This window comes from Oreochromis niloticus, linkage group LG6 (genome assembly GCF_001858045.2).
Source record: "Oreochromis niloticus isolate F11D_XX linkage group LG6, O_niloticus_UMD_NMBU, whole genome shotgun sequence".
In the NCBI taxonomy this organism is placed as follows: Eukaryota; Metazoa; Chordata; class Actinopteri; order Cichliformes; family Cichlidae; genus Oreochromis; species Oreochromis niloticus.
Genome location: NC_031971.2, coordinates 39,164,193 through 39,185,995, shown reverse-complemented (window position 1 = coordinate 39,185,995; position 21,803 = coordinate 39,164,193). Strand labels below are relative to the sequence as shown.

General features: G+C 42.4%; 1 protein-coding gene across 1 annotated transcript in view; it reads right to left on the bottom strand.

The window, feature by feature from the left end:
• The window catches only part of rims1b (regulating synaptic membrane exocytosis 1b), an 87,097-nt gene extending 68,519 nt beyond the window's left edge, over positions 1 to 18,578 (bottom strand). Inside the window, exon 1 of the mRNA XM_025908093.1 lies at positions 17,600 to 18,578. Coding sequence (XP_025763878.1) covers positions 17,600 to 17,766 — 167 coding nt within the window. The 5' untranslated portion in view covers positions 17,767 to 18,578. The remainder of the gene's footprint in view (positions 1 to 17,599) is intronic.
• Positions 18,579 to 21,803: the final 3,225 nt, after the last annotated feature.

Sequence of the window (21,803 nt, the reverse complement as noted above, 5' to 3'; positions counted from 1 at the left end):
TTTGGACATGTTTAAAAAAAGATTACCTCACTAAGCATTTTCCTGATGACTTTGGTAAATTAGTTTCCAGTCTCACTGACTGCAGCAAGTTCAAATGTAGAGTCACAAAGAGGCACAAAGGAGAATAACAGAGGGTCTGTTTTAGGGGTGTGGCTTATGATTGACATATCCCTAAAATATGAGAATGCTGTGTCCCCTGGGGTCAGGGTCAGATCCATCTCTTCATCTAATCAATGGGTGATGTCATAGTGACATCATTTATATACAGTCTGTGTTTGTGAGTGTGTTGCCAGATCCATCTCCCCTGTGTCACACACTTTCCACCAATGCATAAGCTTAACCTTGACTTAGCTTCAGATACATGAGTCACCCTAACCACATGGATAAAAACATAATCACTACGGAAAGACACAGGAAGAGACGTCCTCTCAGGTGAGGACATGCGTCTTGTGTTCACTCTGCTGTGTGTTCATTGATTACATGCCTGAGCCTGCTGCTTCCCCGGGGGTCAGCCACCATGGCTGGGAACACAGGTGGTGAAGGAGAACTAAAATTTCCAGAGGAGCCTTTGGAGTCACTTTTCCAAGTGAAAAACCCACTGGTAACAAAAATGATTTGTAATATTTGGATTCTTCCTAAATTTCTCTGCTGCACCAACTTTAATACCTGCTGAATGTAGGGCATCATTGCACACTTAACTTCACTTACCCACACTCTCTTTCAATAACCGATATATTAATAAAGATAACACACTGTTGTTCTGGGATATCAGACTTGTTTTTGTGAGAAAACAATGATAAATTTGAGCTTTGATTGTTGGTCTTGACTCACGGTAAGTGTGGCTATCTTAACTTAGTTTAACTTACCTCTGGTCCACACAACACTTACCATTGCAGTAAGTGAGTCCAGGTTTGGCCCAAATGACCATCAACCAGAAGAGAACCAGAAGAGTCGGAGTCCTGTCTCGGTACCACTTCTTTTTGACTTCTTTTTAGTTTTGTTTTTGACTCCATATTTTCTGCTGCTGTTTCAGAAAGGTTAGATCTTAAATCATGTGGTTATCAATAGAACTACATGATTATAGGGTTTACTTTGATCTTAGCTGTTAAGAGAAAGTTTTCTCTTTGAGACTGTTGAGACCAAAGCAGAGGTAAAAGGGAGAGCGAATATTAAAAATACAAGACTGTTTGGACATAAGCACAGCGCGGCTCGATGCAGGACATACGTTTTCACCTAATAAGACAAATCATGGCTACTGAGAAAAAAGCTCCATGACTCAATAAGAACTGCATTTCCCTCCTCAACAGTACCAGGTCACATTTCTTTGCATTTAACAAATAATGTAGCAGAAAAGAAAAATCAGTCAGAAGGAATAAGGAGAGCAATGGTCACCATCTGCAAAACCATCCCCTTTTTGGGAGGGTTGTCTCATTGTTGCCAGTTTGGTGCACCATTTGCAACAAAGCAGGGTGCAACTGATTCACAGTAGTTGATACATCATAGCTTGACAGGCTGATATCCCTAAAGATTAATAGATACTGTGTATTTTATTCACTACATTTTTAAGCAGTGTATAAGTTGTAATCATTTCAAACATTCTACGTCAACCCATTCATCTCCAAAAAGGTTGAAATACTCCATGAATGTCCCAGCTGTAACCGAAGCCTGAAAAACCACAGTTGTAACAGGCCATTTATCACTAGTACTAAGAACTGGAGCTATGCATCACCTCCAATGGGATGTGAAAGGGAAGAGAGAAACAGTCAAAGCAAAACTGTTAACAACAATAAAGGAAGTTAGTCTTCCCTCACAGGATACTTTTATCTGATAGCCATACAAGGCCGGGCAACATTCTTATCAGTGGTCACCATAAAACACAAGTAAAACTATCTGTTAAAAACATTCGAAATAAGAGTTTACCTATACCATATACGCATAAATAAACCTATCATGTGAGACACTGTGGGTTAAGCTGGAAGCGCCATTCAACATCTAGGATCCTCCATCAAAAGCTAAATGTGGAACTTCTCCTCTCAACAAACTTTATGGGATTTCTAGAAGCAGTAGCTAGCCAGATGGTTGCAGACTCCCTGTGAAAATAGAGAACTTTTGAAGCCTAAGAGCCATCAAGGCCTTTTAGCCAACCTCTCACAATCGAATCATGCGCACAGTCATTCTATTAGACTCACAGAAATCCTACTAGACACAAAATCTGCAGCAATGAAATGGAAGCGAGACCTCCGATTGATAATTGGATTGATGCTCTCGGAAGTGAGAAGCTGTATACCTCTGGAACAGATCACTTAAAGAATAAGATCAATTTCTTATTTAAAACATGGGAAATCTTTTTTAACTACGTGGAGAATCTCACGTCTCAGTGATTGCCAGCAGGGTCTCTCTAACTCCACAACACTAAGACTATAAATAGGATCACTTTTATAGCTGCCCTATTTATAGCCACTGAGTACAGAGAGATAATGCGTATGATCAGGACCAGAACTTAACGAGATGACACTGCCTTCATACGGTGATGAAATTATTACATTATGGAAAAAGTCACCTTTACATGCTGGTAGCATGTGGCCATGGCAGACAGTGACCACAGGGGCCACAGTGGTGTGAACCAGCTGATCTGTGGCTGCCTCGTCTCCCTCGGTGAGCACCGGGGGCTGGCAGGGACAGAGAGCCAGATACGGGTTAGCTGTGGCCTTGTCAAAACACGTGTGTGCAAATGAGCACACATGCACAAATATAAACAATGACACAGACAGAAACCCCACATATACACATGTATGGGTTTGCCTTCGCCTCGGGCCTCGCATAAACTATTCAGCTCAGCAAGTCCAAGAACTCCCTCCCTCCTCTTCCTCCTCCTCTTGTTCCCTCTGCATCTCTCCCTCCTCTGTCTCCGCTCTCCTCACCAGTCACTGGTGTTGAGTTGTTAATTAGCGCCGCTATGAATACATGGCCCAAGGATGGGGAGGGGAAAGCTCTGTGTGTGTGCGTGTGTGTGTGTTGTGCATATGTGTCTGTTGGCGTGTGTTTGTGTGTGTAGGGCAGTTCTATTTCTGTCTCATCAGCTGATTCCCAGTGACGCCTTGCCGAAGACTCTCTGCAGGAGGAGGTTCAAGAAACTGGAAAGAAGGCCGTGTGTGCTTCAAGTCTCAGTAAAGATCAGCAGGAAGCGTTTGGTTTGATTAGCCCCGCCCCTTTCATGACCCATGGTGTAGTCCTCAACACCCTGCATTTTACGAGCCAACATGAAGACTGCTAAAGAAGCTAATTGTTCTTTTCTAAGAATTCTGGTTTTCTAGTACACCTTTAGAAGTAACTTTTAAAGGTACAACGTACATACATGACAAAATACTACAAACCCTAATCTACTACATATGAAAGCTAGCAGTAAGCTGGTAGTGCTAGTTAGCTTCCAGATCATTGATAACACCTTAAAGAGTCAAATTCACACACACAAAAGTTATTTGGATGCAAATAGAGTTCAAACTTGGAAAATATTACATTGCTTGCTGTATGCTGAATCTAATTCACGCAAAGACCAATTTTAAGTTCATATTTGTCATGGTCGGACGGTCCTTCCCAGGGCGACCTGCCTGTGTGTGTGTTTCTCTCTCTCCTCCTCCCTACCCTTGCTGTCTCCACCCAGCGGCTGACACACCTGCACCTAATTTACCACCCCAGCTGTCATTAATCATCCTTCGTCGTGGGCTGAGGTATTTAACTGTGTGTCCAGACGGCAGTCGACGCTGGATTGTGCTTGAAGCTCGGAGGAAAAGATACGGAGCAGGAGGTTGGAGAGAAGGAGCCCGCGGGATTAAGCTCTCGGAGGAGAAAACACACTCGGATAATCACTTTGGAAACTCACCTGCGCACCACTGGGAGTTTGGAGAAGATCACCGTTGGATTTTTGCACTTTGCTTTGTGTTTGGAGACTGTTTTTGAGCACTGTAAATAAACGCACTGTTTGCTTTGCATCCAGAGCTCCGCGACTGAGTCCGTATTTTCCCATCACCCGTGACAATATTCGTCTGAGATTATCAGACAAACCTAATACAGTGATGAAAAGCAAATGTGTCCATATTGATTAAAGACTTAAACAGGTCATCAGCAGTCAGCTGATCCATTAATGATGCTGTGATGTTATGAAACTTCCTCCATCTTCTTTCTCTTAAACAATTCAGGGCCGCGGTGGGGCTGGAGCCTATCCCCACTAACAGAGGACGAGAGGCAGGGTACACCCTGGACAGGTCCCCAGTCTGTCACAGGACTAAGACAGAGAGACAGACAACCATTCATATTCACAACTAGGGGCAATTGAGAATGGCCAGTTACCCAAAGCCCTGAAACAGCCTCTGTAAAACAACATGAGTTTATGGACTCAGTCACGTGTTTCAGTTCATATTGAATAAAACATTAAGGCTATTTTACACATTTTAGTCAACCTAAGTTGCAGAAAAGAGGATCATCCATGATGGGCCGGCTAAAGATTTGTGATTGATAAGTCATTAGACAATGAGAGTCATCCACTGCTCAACTGCAATATATCTCAAGGCTTCATAATGGGGAGCTACATCCATGCTTTTTACTATCTATGGCTCTACCCGAAGTGCAGCAGTGCCCATCCTTGGAAGTGTTTGTTTTGTTTTGTTATATTAATTAACTTATATTCTAAGCATGCAATAAATTAAAGTTATGATTGTCTTGCCATTGTTTTAGATAGATGCATAGATACAGGAAAGATGGCGCTTGTATTCTTGCATTTCGAAGGACTTTGAAAAAGACACCACCCTACAATCGACTGTGATTCAAATATCAGTAACTATCAAAGGCTTCTTATTTTCTTATTCCTAAGGTGGACAACAGAAGAAGCAGATAGGATTGAACACTAACTGGGACTTTTCAGAGATATGGCAGTTTTTTTAGTTCTCTAGATCAATAATCCAAGCACAACAGAGGGTGTTGAAGCGAAAAATGTTTCTTCTGCTGCTGGAGCTGGGGACCAGGGAAGACAACAGACATGTTGACACATGCTGTGAGGAAGCAAAGAGAGGAGGGAGCTCGGGGATGGCGACAGAGTAATCAGAGGAGGTAAATGAAAGCAAGCAGACCCAGAAAGGGAGAAGAGACTGTGAGATAAAAAGAAAAGAAACAGGATGGAAGGAAGAAGAGGTGAGGAGTGTGTAACACACAGAATCCCATCTCAGAAAGACATGGATCGACAAACTGTCTACAGGGAGGAGGAGGAGGAGGAGGAGGAGGAGAGAGAACAAGTGAAAAAGCAAAGGATGAACAAAAAGAGCCAAGACAGAAACAAGCGTGGGCCAGAGACCAGCGAAGGAGAGAAGCTGATGCATCCGGAGCCACTCTATAAATACCACTTGAGGAGTAGATGATGGAAAGAGGATGGAGACAGGATGATGGAAAGAGGAAGGGGAGGAAGAAGGGGGGGGACAGAAAAAGAATAGACAGATCCTCTCAGGCAGCTGCAATCTATAAAAGCAAGAAGACTCTGCTTACAAATACTACTACTACTGCTACTACTTAGTTGAAATGAACGATAGAAAATGTGTTAGAAATAACCTAAAAAAAAGTAAAGAACCGAAAGAGAAGAGCAACAGATGGCTGCTAACCCAATGCAAACATCTTCTTTGCTTTCTTGTTTGCCTGCCATGACGTTCTTTATCACAACTTTTACATACTTGCCTCCATCAACTCTCAAAAGCCTATAAAATAGTACCCACGTCATAGCAGAAAAAAACACCCAGATGGCTGCTGTGTACCTCTCTATAGGGCAGACATTTCTCAAGCAGTCTGGTTGATCCTGCCTGGCTTCATGGAGTTTGATTCCCAGCTTTCATGCATACAGTCACATCCTCTCAGGCTGTTATATTTACACCAACCTGCTGGGTTAGTACACAATTTAAGAGCTGCAGTGTTCAAGAAACAAAATCTGGCTTCTGTAAAGGGAATCTCAGTTTCAGGGTGGAGAGAACCTTTCTTTTCCCCCCACACCAATCCTTTCAGTACCATATATATATATATATATGTTCCCTCAGAACAACTACAAGCTAAGATTCAGAAATGTTAAATATACAAGAATTTTTCCTTCAGTGTTAAATTTGACACCTAATATTGAATTAGTTTTAGGATAAATTATGAAAAATGGACGCTTGGCAGTTAGTGAATCATCTTGTTGTGATGCTTTGAGCAAAACATTTTCCCATGAGTGTGAAATCGAAGGACACTGCACACTGATCAAGCCTTTAACCCAGCGGTCCCCAACCCCCAGGCCACGGCCCGGTACCAAATGGCTCGCAGACCGGTACCAGCTCGGGTTTAAAATGTATGGTTTTATTTTCAAAATACCACAGTTTTTGCCTTGGTTGTATCTTTTTTTTTTTGTTGTATGTTGTTGTATATTTTTTGTTTTGTTAGTTTTATCCGCGACCTCAATGGCCGGTCTGACAAAAATATTGTCGGACATTAAACCGGTTCGTGGCGCAAAAAAGGTTGGGGCCCGCTGCTTTAACCAATAAGCACAACTGTGTTTATCCTCCTTTTCACTATTTGGAACCAATAATTTGCAAAACATGATTTGAAACTAGCGATCCAGGCCATTCAGACTCATCAACAGAGGCCAGAGATCACTGCTGGCCTTCAGAAAGAGTAGAAAGAGGTTTTCCATCTTTTATGTACAGTTTGTGCATATGGCTGTATGTACATCTTCTTCTTCTGAAGTGCCTTAATGGCTCCGCACTGGAGAAGCAGCACCGCCCTGTCACTGATTGGTGTGAAGAGGGTAAAAGAACAGACCTGATGTTGTATTGTTCGCTGGAGGTTCAGTCTTGTGTAACTAGCACATTGCTGTTCTTACTGCGCCATAATTACACAGGCCTCCTGCTACACAGCTTCAGCCTGGCTTTAGCCTTCAGGATCAAACTACAGCAGCCCCTCCCAAAGATAGTGCTTAGATGTTGATAGCTCTTTTATTGATGTTGTGAGTGTTTTAGCCATATTTATGGAGGAGAGTGCTTTTTTGGCATGGACTCCTGAGCGTCTCTCTTTCCTCCTCTACATGCATTTATATTTTCTCTTTTCCATTTATATCCCTCTAACATCCATCTTCCTCCATTTCCTTTATTTCTTTTCATCTTATACCTCACTGTCTCATCTCGTTTGTGCTGTATGGGATTCCGCTCTGAAAGCGATCACAGTGGTCTCTTCCACATCGCTGTCTATATGCAGTTCACTTTGTGTTGTCCTCCTGTTTGTTGAATACTGAGCCACGCACACATATGTAAATCACAAAGCCTCTGACCTCACTCAGCCTGCTGGCTGATGTGTAAGCCATAGCTCTAGTTGGGGGAGTAGTTGTGGAGTAATTACAGGCGACCTCTAATCCCCTCACTGTATCCCAGCAGTCTCCTCTCCGTTGCACGCCACCTCCTTTGTCATTTTCTTCTATTCATCCTGCTCTCCCACCTCCACACACAATGAGCCACAAATGGAAAAAGAATACACATCTGCACAACCCCTCGACTTAACCACCTTAGACAGCAGCATTAACCATGGCCTGTAAAACTCCCATGATGTTATCCATTCTACGTTGAAGCAAAGTGTCCATGCAAAGTGGTAAAACATACAGTTCCACATGTAGCTGCTTAAGGCTAGATACAAAAGTGAGGCAAGCCCCACAGACTCCCGTGTTACAGCAGAAATAAACATGTTGACATCCTGGGATTTAGCATGCTCAAAGTATACTTTGGCTTGCAGACTGGAGCAGCCAGGGTTCAAACCTTCCAAGCACTAGATCAGCGATCCCCAACCTTTTTTGCGCCACGGACCGGTTTATGTCTGACAATATTTTCACAGACCAGCCTTTAAGGTGTCGCGGAGAAATACAACAAAATAAAACCAGTATCGGTACCAAAAAAAAGAAGATTTATTCATAACACACGGGAAAAGACCCAGGAAAACCGAGTTAACGATAAAAACGCTTAAAAAATAACGATAAAAACCCTGAAAAATAAATTTCACACCCGAGCCTCAACTCTTGCAGCCCGGTACCAAACAACTCACGCCCCGGTACCAGTCTGTGGCCCGGGGATTGGGGACCGCTGCACTAGATGGCTTCCACTACCTGCTGAACCACAACCACCCCAATTAGCACGTGCATTGCACCGATACAGGTGGATGGATGCAGCTTACTAAGCTTGCTAATATTGGCTGATAACTAAGGACACCACCCTCCTGTCTAAACGAGGTCACTTCTGCCTCCAAAAAAACCCAACAACAACATTCCTCAGAATCGGAGACGTATATTGTTCTAACATTATGCTCTGCTTAATGTTAGCTAAATAAAAATTTCCAGTGGGCTTGTTTTAGGCTCCAGGACCGTATGTTTGACACCCCTGTTATACAGAAGCTAAGCTGTGGAGCAGGCTCAGACACTATTAAAGGCCAGGCTAGCTACTGTGTTTAATCTAAATGTTTTTACATTCAGTACGTAAAATTGTTCCAGTTAGCAAAAAGAGATCCATTGATGGTGGTTTTATTATGATTAATTTCTCATTCAAAGCTTTTTTGTTTTAGATGCTTCATATTTGTCTCCTAAACCAGACGTTATTTATGGCCTATTATAATAACAATTTTTATGACAATAATGCGTTACTTTTTCTTAAACACACAAAGTTGCTCCTCACTAGGGAAATATGGGGAACATTTAGTTCACAGGTGTGGTCAGCTGTTCGCGATGTAGCATGTTTGCAAACGCTGGCTCTGTTGTTTGGCGTGCTGTTTAAGTCAGCGTGCGGAGGTCGTTTACGTGCTGATCCCGTAGCCTGCTGTGTGTGTGGCCGCTCAGGATACACTCCCTTGGCTTCCTTTGACCACAAACACAGACAGAGATGAAGGGAGAGCAGTGTAGAGAGTCTGGTCAACCCAAGCAGAATGCATTCTCATTAAACTTTAATGCTGCTGAGGTCTGGGAGCACTAACGGGGGCTACTCACTCAGGTCGCTCACTCTCAGCACACTCAGCCAGACACCGCGAGCCTCCACCTCCTCCCTTCCTCTGTGAGTCTGATAAGGCTGCACCTCCTTCTCTGCCACATTTTGTTCCCTGTCTCTGATGCTGTAGCTAATGATTAACCAGATATCAAGTGTGTGCAGCTGTATCAACACACAGGCACAAGGCTGTTTCCCAAAGTGCACAAAAATAGTCAAGTGAGGCAGAAACCTTTTTAGATTTACTCCTAAGCTAAGCAGTGTTTATTTAATCATTACTATTTATTAGCACGATAATGTTGTTAATATACCGATACTGTGTAAATGTCTACGCTCTTCTCAAAAAGATTACCAGCAGGTTTTGAACCCTCACTGCTCTTATGAGCCTTTGTGACTGATGAGAAAAGCTTGGACTGATCAGGTGGGGAAAGAAAATCTAATCTAATCTTTTACAAGCCAAACTGGGAAAACCATTCCACAGATGCTGTGTTTTTGGCCTAGTTCATAACTTCCCATTTAAAGAAGCCACTTTAGTTTTGCATTTATAAACATAAACCAGTTTATTTACCATATACTGCATGTAAAAGATGGATTTAATGCTGTCACATCATTTACATACACTCTATTATTGAGAGGAGAACAGAGTAAAGTCAAAGACTGTTGATGCTGAGAGTAATAGGCAGCCATTCATCACAATTATGGAAACATGACTCCAAATTTAGGCTGACTTTGTTCTGCATCTGTTTAGATGAAACATTTGTTTTCAGCTTTTTGTGCTGAAACCATAGGCTGTACATAAAAGATGGACATAACTAAGAGATCTGAAAAGGAAAAAACTTTTTTTTTTTAATAGTCAGGAGGACAAACAAAATTACTTCTGATTATATTTGATATCTCACTAGTTTCCTGATGACTTTATAGTCTTAATCACTAGGTTCAAGTTTTGCCTTAAGATTGAAAACTCACTACAGTAGGAGTGTGTAGTTTCCTCATCATGTGATTACAGATTTTAGTATATAAAGAAGAAAAAAACAACGATTAATAACAGGATTTCACAAATTAAGGGCTGATATCACAGTGGTAACATCCATCTTGTGTTTATGTAGTCTACATTATTTACATTCATGACCACCTAGGGCACTGATTACACAATATTCTTAGAAAAAGCATCACTTTCACTTTATTGTTAATCATCTATTTGATTCCATGTATCTGATTCAGGGACACAGTGGGGGTGGAGCCTAAAGGTGCTTTTATGACACCTGTCGCACGGCACGACAGTGGTTGAGTCCATCGATTTTAAGATCAGTGTCTGCATTATACAATCTTTAGTTTTAATTGTTTAACAAAATGCATGGGCAGCACAGTGGTTAGCACTGTTGCCTCACAGTGTGGGTTCTCTCCGGGTGCTCCAGCTTCCTCTCACAGTCCAAAGACATGCAGTTAGTGGGGATAAGTTAATTGGTGACTCTAAATTGCCCTTGTCTGTGTGTTAGCCCTGTGACAGACTGGCGACCTGTCCAGGGTGTACCCTGTTTGTCACCCTAAGATGGATGGATATTTTTGGAAAAAAGAAATGTAGACATCTGCATACACAGAGGGTTAAAACTGACAAGTCACTCTTTCACATAGTTTCATGGGGGAACCAGCAGTTCAAATAACTCAGTATCACAGAAATTATGATTATTCTTGACTAATATGGATTTTAAAGTATAACCAATACTTGTGTTAAAAAGGTGGAAAAGAAGCTGTAACAAATCCGACTGAAGTTCAGATTCTAACATTTTTAACCCTTTTTACAACCAAACAACTTTCCCCAAACTTTAGTTGTTGTTTTTTTTAAAACCATAACCACATTATTTCTCCTGAAAGTAATAATCAGAGAATATCTGATAATGCCAAAAGAAAAAGAAAACAATGTGCACATGGCAGAAGTGAGCGTTAAACAAAAACTGTCAGTGAATGTCATCGGGAGTTGTAAGAATCCGTCACTGTGTTTGGTGAGCATTGTTTCTGGTGACAGAAAGCTTTCAGTTGAGTGAATGCTGCAGAAAAGCCCAAGAAACATTATGCAGAAAATGTGTGAACAGGCCCGTCCACATACATTCAGCCCACAGCGAGTTAAGTCTCTGGCTTTCAAACCCAGATTCTGGCCCATATTTACTGCATTGGACACAAACATGCATACGCACAGGTGCAGTACGCTCTTTTTTTTCCTCTTGCAAATTAAGTGAAAATTAAGAAAAAAGATGACGGACGGAAGCTCAGAACCATGCACACAAACACACACCGGGCTGCTATTCCCTCCAGGTGTTGCAGACACACCCGACTGCCTCGAAGTTCTTTTAATTAAGAGCAAAGTGTGACGATCCAATCCAGGAAACTCAAACACACACACACACAGAAACACATGGACTCGCACTCGCTCCAGCTGTCTGGAAAGCGAGCGAACGCTCGCTGCAAAGCAACAGTACAGTAATGCAGGCGTGCTGTCTTTGCTAGAGTGTCCTTTCCTTTTGCAAGTCATCTGGGTTTGTGGTGCCGTTTGTGTTTCGCTTCTCGTTATAAGGACAGTGGTACACATGCTGTCAGAACGTGTGCATCATGGGGAGGTGGGTGGGTGCCTCTTTGAGCTTACAATCTTGCATGAGTGTGAGTGTTTGCCAGTGTAAAATAGGAAAAAATGGGCACACATGCTTCCCTGTGTGCATTCAAGTATTCCTGCTCACAGTTTGTCTGTGCACCGGGACAAAGTGCAAACACTACATGCTGTAATTAGTGCAATTTAACTTCAGGACAAAAATGAATCAGGTTAACAAGAAACAAAAAAGGTTCAGAGCATCAACAGCAGCCAGTGAACTGAATACTTAAATATTTCAGGAACCACTTCCAAGTGTGTGCTATTTTCAGACCTGATCCATAATTCAGCATTAGCATTTTTCTCCCAGAAACCTTGAAACTCTTCAGTCTGATCTGAAAATGTTCCTTTTTATTTCAGCTGAAAGACAACAAGTTTTTTTTTTACTCTGGAGACTTTATTTGGTGAGGTGACATAACTGTAGCCGAAGATGAGCTTTTCTGTGTTTGGTGAACTTTTAGATTCTTCTGTTGATTTCTTTAATATTCTAGTAGATTCTGTTTTTTTTATTTATTGTTATATTTGTCGAGTTTTTGTTTGTTGTTATTACGTTAAGTGTTCTCTGAGGATGAAATTCACTTTTGTGATGTTGTGTTTGGTTCACATCTCGATCATTTTAGCAGTAGGTGTAGTAGTACAGTCTCCCCAGTGCTTCCCTCTTTCTGCCTCTGTCTCATCCATGTGCTTGTATTCATGGTTATCTAAGTGTGATTCTTGAATCTGTTGTTAGTTGTCTTTTGTTTATTTCCTATTTTACAATAAAAGCAGGGTTTCTTTCACAGGTTGAAACAGGGTTACGTCTTCCTTTTGTGATTGGCTCCCCGCCCTGATTACCTGTCTCATGTCCCTCGTGCTGGTCAGTCCCCGGGCAAACTTCAGCGTAAACGCGGTTTTCTTTTCTTCGTTTTATTTTAATTGTCCTTTTCATTTTTTCAGCTTTTAAACACAGAAATCAGCATCACGTTGAGTTACACCAGTCCACCAGATAAGTGGATGGACAGCTAAGTCACAGAAAGTAAATGGCATTAGATCATAATATTTACCAGGAGCTTGTTTTTTCATATTTTAAAAGTTCTTTAGTTGTAGTAACTCTGTGAGGTTTTTACGTGTAAATACTGGTTACCTGTAACAGATTGTTTACATACAGGAGCTTATGCAGAAAGGGGAGTGGTCTTATTGAAAGAACTACGACAGAGTCAGGCAGTACTTCTCTGGTCTCGACCTCTCACCCTGTAACATTACAATCAATCTCTCACTGTTTATGTAACTATTAAATAAGAGGAAAACAATCAGTTCAATAAAGTAGAAACCAGACTCCACACATTAGAACAGATGCTAGAACCAAAGACCCGGCCTGTTTTTGACCTTGTCTCCCAGCTGTAGCTGACCTCTTGGACAGTAGCAGCCATATCAGACGGCACACAGGGCGGAGGGCTCCGCTGCCCTCTCTGTGCACCCTGCAGCCTTACAGCACTGGGGAGCTCTGGTAAAGGGAGATTAGCTGTGTGTGTGTGTGTGTGTGTGTGTGTGTTTGAGCGAGTGGGAAACTTCCCATTCTTTCAGTCTCGCCCTTTCCTTCTCTTCCACCACTCTAATCCTTAAAACCTCTAAATCCTCCCTCCTCTCCCTCCTTCTGTCCCCCAAGTCCTTATTTCTTCTGCTGCCCATCTGGTTTCAAGGAACAATCTGCACCTTGTACGGATCAGAAGTTTAAACTCCTGAAAACAAAACCAACGCAGATGTGCATGCTCATTGATTCAATGGGTATGACTGCTGATGGTGCTTTTACCTCTTTCCCTTAAGATCAACATAAGCGGAGGCCTCCATTAACATCACCTACCACCCCTGCCACCCCCTGTGCTGTGCATCCACCCTGTCTACAAACTCTGCCCTGAGCACATCAATATTTTAAACATTATTTCTATATTTACGTTTTGGGAACCTCAAAAGCTCCCGGGGGTGGATGGAAGATTGAGCAGAAAAAAGATTTCCTGTTGTGCTTAGAATGATTTTTTCCTGAGATTATGGTTGCTGCTGCTTTCTGCATTTTGATCCTTCCCCTTTTGCACGACGGCTCCCCTGCACCAACATCCTCTGGATTAGGAAGTCAATGGAGATTCAGCCAAGTTGATGGAGGGAGTTTCTGAAGTCTACCATGCATTAGAGGAGGACAAAGCGTTTGCTGGTGCTGTGAATTAGTGAAGGAAAACCCAGGTGCTGACTTCTCACCATCTGTGAGCTCAGAAGCAGGTGATCTGGCTCTGCGATGTTTCTTTCATGTTGGAGGTTAAACTCGTGACAGATAAAGTCCCATATCAGTATAACCTTATCGCTGCCAGCTGCTCAGCTCTCAGGCAGTGCTGGCCAGGTGGAATGGTCTTGATGTACTAAGGTACTGAATGTCCTTTTGGCTGTAGGCTCTCACTGGTGTTGGAAAACATCTCTGGACATAAATGCATGAGGAATAAACCCTACACGTTTAATAGACAGCGTAGAAGCACATAAATAAAAATTGATCAAGCTCTTAAATCATTAAATTATAAAAAAGCAAAAAACTTTTCATTTTAGTGCCCTGTTGGGTAGCTATGACTCCTTTATACTCACAGAGTTCTGCTTCATTCACAGACAGCAACATGTTTTCATCCCGAGACATTATGTGCTGTCACTCTATCAGGTACTAGTCACATCCAAGTGGGGACGTGAAGCCAACACGGAAGTGCCAAAGCTGCACTTCCTCTCATGGCCACTTGATTCTGAGAGACAATTATTTTTTCAATAATTCATCTGTTTGGATCCTGGAGTGTGAGGCTTTGCCACTTTCTTTGGCAGGTGTCCAGAGACAGGCATCTGCTAGGCTTCACCTCTGCTAACTAGAGTGAAATTGCAGTATTTTATTTCTCCGTTACTTTCTGTGCAATAGCACCTGTGCAGCTTGCTAAGTTTGCTACCAAGTTACCAAGTTTGCTAGTGTTAGCTGAAAAGCTAAAACTCCACCCTCTCATCCAAATATGGTCACTTCTGGCAACATTAGCATTTTCTGTAGCCAAAACACTAATATTGAAGCTGCAAAATATCCCAAAACCAATGTGTGATGTCACTACACCGTTCCTCACCATTACAAACAAAATGTCCCTGGACGGCAGTCTTGACACACTGGCTATAACTGCACTGAACACTGAGAGACAACAGTCACATTATAAAGAGCGACAGTAGCTGCATGAGGAGGCTGGAGTCAGAAAGCTGCAGTTTGCCTCCTGCTGGGAGCGTTTTACTTTCATTTTCATTCTGATTAGTTTGAGGCTACAAGCATAGAGCTAAAGGCTCTTGGTTAGATGTAGAAAAAGACTCTGATTTGATTTTAAAAAATGTCCCTAATCAAGTATCCCTACATGACAAGTTAAGAAAGACAAACCCATCTCACTGCTGCCATAAACCTGGAGCATCAGGCCACTGGACACCATTAGCGGTTTGATGAAACAGAAGCATCTGAGATCCTGGAATTCATCATAGGCTGAACTGTTTGGTTTGGTAGCACAAACTATTTGCAGTATTTTTTTTTATGTATAGATGAGGATGACAAAAAATGTCATCATGTTTGAAGGGATATGGGCAACCTATAAAGAACTTTACCTTCCATTAGAGCCAATATACGTTCAAAATGTGGAGATTCAAGTTCCCCAGTAATCCAAATGATAATTTTTAACCTCAGATTTTCGTCCTAACACACTGACTGGTATTGATATCATTAAACTGGTTACTTCACATTGCAAATGAGCACAGTTGGGGAACATTTGCCGCATGCACATTTTGCTTGTTAACTCATAATTCAAATCACATTGTGACAAGAAAACTTGTTTCTCCTCTAAAACAAAAGTCCAATTACAGTAACTATCTGCACTGAAGTATGGACTTAATCCTGTATTCTCATTCCGCTGTGACTATCCTAAATCTCTTGACCCCATTTGTGTGAGCGTGCATGAAGATGGTCATCGCCTACTGTTCAGCTGGAAAGCTCAAACTTACATACTTGTGTGTCCCTTGTTTTTATTGTTGTTCTACTTTTAAGTGGAATAATTCCCCTGTATTGATGTAAGTAAAACATGTGCTTGTCTCTTCATTTCTTCATTACCTCTGTTCTATATAATTCAGCTTCTGTGTGCAGCTCTTCCTTTCAAGCATGATCAAACTACACTGCCATCAGTCTGCGCACCGCAGCAGGTATGAAAAAGAGTGAAATTACAGTTTAATTAAAGAGCTGAACAATTAAAGTTTTTTTAAACAGGGACTTCAAAATAACTGGCCAAAGATCACCAAGTGGTGAAACGTGTTTCTACAAGGACTTTGGCTAAGGACCGCTGGGTTTAATGACGAAATGAAACCCAGTTTGTACAAACAGAGGTGTCTGCAATTTGTAGGCAGGTTTCTGCTCAATAAAATATTAGTTCAGTCCTGTGTCCGTCTTCTATACTGTGCATAATAATCTTACACCATATAGTGGTAAATATCAAAGAGTGCCTCAGTAGCTAATGCCTGCACATTTCTCTAAAATCACATTACTCCTTTGGCCATGGTGTTCTGGTCCAGTTAATGATTAGCCAGATGATGAAGCCATTATTGACTGAACCTGCTGCCTGTGCCTCATGGAACATTAAATACATCACTTCCTCTCAAGGGGCCCAGTGCTGGCCCTCACTCTGTTTCCCTTCAGTGAGGAAATGAAAACAGCCATTAGAAACAGAGCAGGACAGAGAAGCTAAAGGATGCTGCAACAGCAGCCAGGAGCAGAATAAGGGTCCTTGCATGTTTCAGGAGCAAGTTACCACATACAGGCCTGACTCACAGTGTCTTAAAGATTGCTTGTGTTCAACCCCCCGCCCCCCGATGCATCAAACTGCAATGCAACCCAGTTTTTGTAAAAGGCAGCTGGAGCACACCCAACCCTCTATAACGTCTCCCTATCATCTCACAGTGGGTTTGTTCAGTTTGAAGCGGTCCCCTCCTGTCATTTTCCCATAAAGCTTCTGTACAGCCTAGCATCCCCCAGACCAGCACTCTCTGTTCTTATTCTTTTCTCAGTATTCTCTGACAGCCTGCTCGATCGACCGGCAGAGGGTTTACAAACGTCCAATATCATTATTATGTTATTACAATTCTATTACAATTCTTTCCTAATCTGTATGTTATCTGGTTGTGGCCTGCTAAGAATGCCAACCACACCCCATCTTCTCCTCTCCGCCGAGGGGAGCACAGTCCTACATGCCGCCTCACCACCGGCCCTCTGCTGGGCTTATAAAAGCGGCTTGGTTCGCTCCAGGCCTGTGAGCTATAATGTCATTGTTGCTGCTGTTATTGTAAAGGCTATCGCGCGCACACACGCACACACACACACACTGTCCGCAGAAACCTACAGCGATAAAGCTCACACTCCAGCCTGCACGCGTGCGTAAAAAGGGAAATCTGAGCGGCGCTGGATGTGTAAACCGAGGGATGGGGTGCAGACCCCATTGATGAAAACGAGTGGGTGAGAGCTGGATAATGCTATGATTCATCCCCTCCTCCCCTACCTCTCTCCCCCTCTCGTCTCCCCCATCAGCACTGTCACACCCCACCCTCACCACAGCCCCTTTCTACACCTGTTTGACCCGGGCCGTCTCCACTCACTGTGACCGTAAATTGTTTTAAATGTATCGATTGTTTTCAGCAGCATCCGGTCTTCCAATGCAACCACGATTCTTTTTGGAAACACCTCCCGAGCCCTGGGTGCTGTTATATCGGTGGCTGCATGTTTGGGAACACATCAACACCTCCACAAGTGCAAAATGACGGAATCGCAGAGGCTGGTGGTTACTGGATGTGATGGTTATAATGGAGAGCTCGGCTACAAGAGCAGCTTTCTGTGCCTTAGAACTTCCACAGAGGAGGAAGAAAATGTTGCCCTTACTTTAGCATGGCTTGTTCTTTCTCCTCTTCCTCCTTTTGCCGAGCCATCACTGCCATGATTATCTTCCTCTCCTCTTCGGTGAGGTGGCTAAGGTCCGGCAGATCCGGCATGGACGGCGGCACGGTGGGTGGGCGAGGGCCGCCCTGGGGCCCCACCGAGGCGGACATCTTTTCGACCACCACCACCCCACCACCACCACCTCCTCCTCCTCCTTCTCCTCGGCGTGTCGTTTCGGCTGACAGGTTTCCCGGAGCGTTCCCGAGCCACACCTCACGACATGGTCGGCGGGTGTAGTGAACGCGGTAGCGGCAGCCGCAGCTCCGGCGAATAGTGCGAGCCGCTCATGGTTGGAGGCACCCTCGGCTGTGCTTTTGTTTGTCCTCTTTATGGGTGTTTCTGCCCCCACCACGCTCTCGTCGTCGTTCCCCCCCCACCCCCCGCCTGCCCTCCTCTCCCCTCCACCGCCCGGATTCACACGGAGCCCATCTCCGTTTTTTCACGCCGGGAACTGAGTCGAGCTGAGGAGGGGGCCGTGGTTCTTCTTCGCTCGGCTGATCTGTGGAGCCTCCGCCGTCGCCGTACTGGAGCTGGATGTTGGGTTGGTATAGGCGGAGTCCGTGCTCTCTCTCTCTCTCTCTCTCTCTCTCCCTCTCAGTCAATGGGAATGCAGCCCACCGTCATCTCCCGTTTTTGGCGCGCTTACTCGTGTGAGAATGGGGTCCTTAACTATCCCAGGCATCGCTCGGGTACGCGCATCTCAAACCCACACAAAGTTCAGGGAGCACAAAGCGTGTCGGTGTCGGTGTCTGACACTACCGGCTGCTTCCGGTCCCCTTTCAATGCTTTTGTATTTTCTCAACTCGAATAAATCACCGCCGGTTTAATGCACGATCACTTTCAGCACCACGGACAGCTGCTCAGTTCTCTGTGAGCAGTTTCCACACCTGAGCGACTCCACGTCGTGGTTATGTTGTATTTTTCAAATGCTCCAAACCACGAGAGCGGGTAACGAGCTTATTCTTCCGTATTCGGACCTGAGATTGCATCAAGCACAAGCGAGCACAAGCAGCTGCTGCACACAACTTGATCTAACCATTCTTTGACGTCATTTGAAACGTGTGTCCTGATACAGACTTTAGACTGACCTCCATACTCCACGCGCCTTACTTTAAGGCAATAGAAGCTGGGCAGGGGTCTCTGACATTTCCATTTAACCCACCTTTCCCCCGTTTGGCGTTTAGCCAAGCAGGGAGCTCTAACACTATGTATCTTATGGTTTTGTGTTATTCTTGAAAGAAAGGTGGTTTCTCTGGGTCATTTTAGCCTTGGAGGCCCTGGCATCCATTTATTTCCCTTTTTGTTCATTTTCCCCATATACCCTGTATATAAGTAAATGTTGACTAACAGCCAGGCTGATTGGTGTTCAGCCGGTTTTAATATTGTAGTTTCTTTCGATGCTTCCTTCCTTGTTAAAGGTGTGTGTTTAAAATAATTTTAAAAAAAACAAACTCATCTAGTTATTTACTGAATGTACAAACAAACAAAATTTCACAGACATTTTGGACAACTTCATGTTCAAAATATCTGAGTATTGTGTTACAGAGATAATAACCAAAGTCAAACTAGGGTCAGATTATGAATCAAACATTGTTTTGGTGCAGATGCCATACCAGCACAACCCCAAAGTCAGCTGTGTTATCTCCCAGAACTTAAAAAGAGATCTTCTGCTTGTTATGCAAATATGTTAACCATACTATGGCTAGATCATACCTTCATGTAACACTGCTTCATACCACAAGATGGTGCAGTGAGTCACAATAATCTTTATTTAACCAGTTAAATCAATAAAAGCAATGGGCTAACTGGAAAAAGGCAAATAAATATACAGGACACATCCAAAAACAATTCAATAATCCCACTGCCAAAACACTGCCCCCTAGTGGGGAAAGTTTTAGTTAAATTCTGCAAATTACAAATTAGGGGCTTGTCTGGGATTGGCTGTCTCACATTCACAAGGGTGAATTGCATCAGGCTACACAGAACATATTGGGAGTCACACACAGGAACAGCATAGAGGATGTGGCCAGTTTTCAAAATAAAACACTCTGTCCAGACCAAAAGATTAATTTTAATTTAGCTTTTAAATATTTTTTCATATTTTTTTTTCACTTTTCAGGATAGAAATTCTCATTTAATTCAATTCAGTTTTATATTAGTATTATAGTATCGGTTTTTATTAATTATTTTGTTTTTATTATGATTATATATGGAGTCTTTGACAAAAAGGTGCAGTGTAAAAAAAATGGTAATATAAAAGTATTGTACTGTGTATTTTACAGTTTTGTACTGTTTTTCTAGAATATCATTAAATTTACATAAATAGACTGTGATTTCACATTGCAAATGTGAAATAACATAAAATCACTGTAAATGTAATAAAACATAATTTTCTTGTTTTTTAAATATATTTGTCTGTACATATGCATATTTAGATTGTTAAAATACATTCACAAATGTATCATAATTTCATAAATATTTGTCAGTCTCGAAAAGTGCTATATAAATGCAATCCATTATTTAAACCAACTGTTAACTGTATATTTCTGTACATTTAAGTATTATTATTCATATTGCCGCATTCATTGACCTTGTTTATATTAAAATGTTCCTAATTTAATGTTTAAAAGCACTTGAAAAAGGCAAAATCCCATGTAAAATTAGGGCAACAAACTGTATTGTCATTACTGAAAATAACCGTATTTTTATGAGAAAGTTATTTTCTGTTATTTTCTGGTATTATTTTGGCGCCCCAGCTGCCGGAATATTACTGTTTTTTAGGATTTTTTTTTTTTTTTTTTTAACAGTGTGTATTTGGTATAATGGAACAAATGCAGGACAGGTAATACAGTAGAAACACTTGACTCAAGAATCTTGAATTTCTCTCAAATTTATTATATTTAATATTTTGACCAAATGACTAAAGATTAAAACATCCATCCATCCATCCATCCATCCATCTTCATCCGCTTTATCCGAGGCCGGGTCGCGGGGGCAGCAGCCTAAGCAGAGAAGCCCAGACCTCCCTCTCCCCAGCCACCTCCTCCAGCTTATCCGGGGGAACACCAAGGCGTTCCCAGGCCAGCTGAGAGATATAATCTCTCCAGCGTGTCCTGGGTCTGCCCCGGGGCCTCCTCCCAGTGGGACATGCCCGGAACACCTCACCCAGGAGGCGCCCAGGAGGCATCCTTGTCAGATGCCCCAGCCACCTCAACTGGCTCCTTTCGATGTGGAGGAGCAGCGGCTCTACTCTGAGCCCCTCCCGGATGGCCGAACTTCTCACCCTATCTCTAAGGGAGAGGCCAGCCACCCTTCGGAGGAAGCTCATTTCTGCCGCTTGTATCCGCGATCTCGTTCTTTCGGTCACTACCCACAGCTCGTGGCCATAGGTGAGGGACGTAGATCGACCGGTAAGAGAACATGTTTTCCTTAAACTTTTTATTTAATTTGACTTAGATTCATTTTTAGAAACATTATTTACAATAAATAAAAACATTTTGTATTTTAATTTTCATAGTTGGACTAGTTTTAAATAACTTTTACAAAGTGTTATCTTAATTTCCTAAATGACATTTTTAATTGCAGCACCACCTCTTTCCTGTGATATTTTATTTAACATATAATTAATAAATACAAGACTCAGAGTTTTGTGCCACATTAAAAACTACAACTTTACTATTTCCATAAAGTATACTCATCAACATTTTTGTAATATTGTCAGCCACCTCTGTGCTTAATTAGCCAGCTTGGTTTTCTCCGAGAATAATATTGTTTTAAACGGTTCTTTACAGAGAGCGACACACGACTGGACACCACATGACATTTATTGTAGTCTGGAAGAAAGTTTGGTACAAAATAAGGCGGAAAATAATGAATATTTGGGGTTTTCAGTCATCTGTACAATATTTTTTGAATGAATACACAGATTTTTAGAAAGTCTTTCATAAACTTTTTTAGGTGTGTGCATGTGTGTGTTTTACACAATAAGAAAAACCAGTCGATTCCAGTTTTTAAGTGTAAACTTCAGAGATCTGTGTGTATGATATCAGAGAGTGGGGTGCTCTCTGCTCCTTCAAACAGCTCCTGTCCATTATTAAAGATAAAGATAAAGATAAAGATGACCTTTATTAGTCCCACAGGTGGGAAA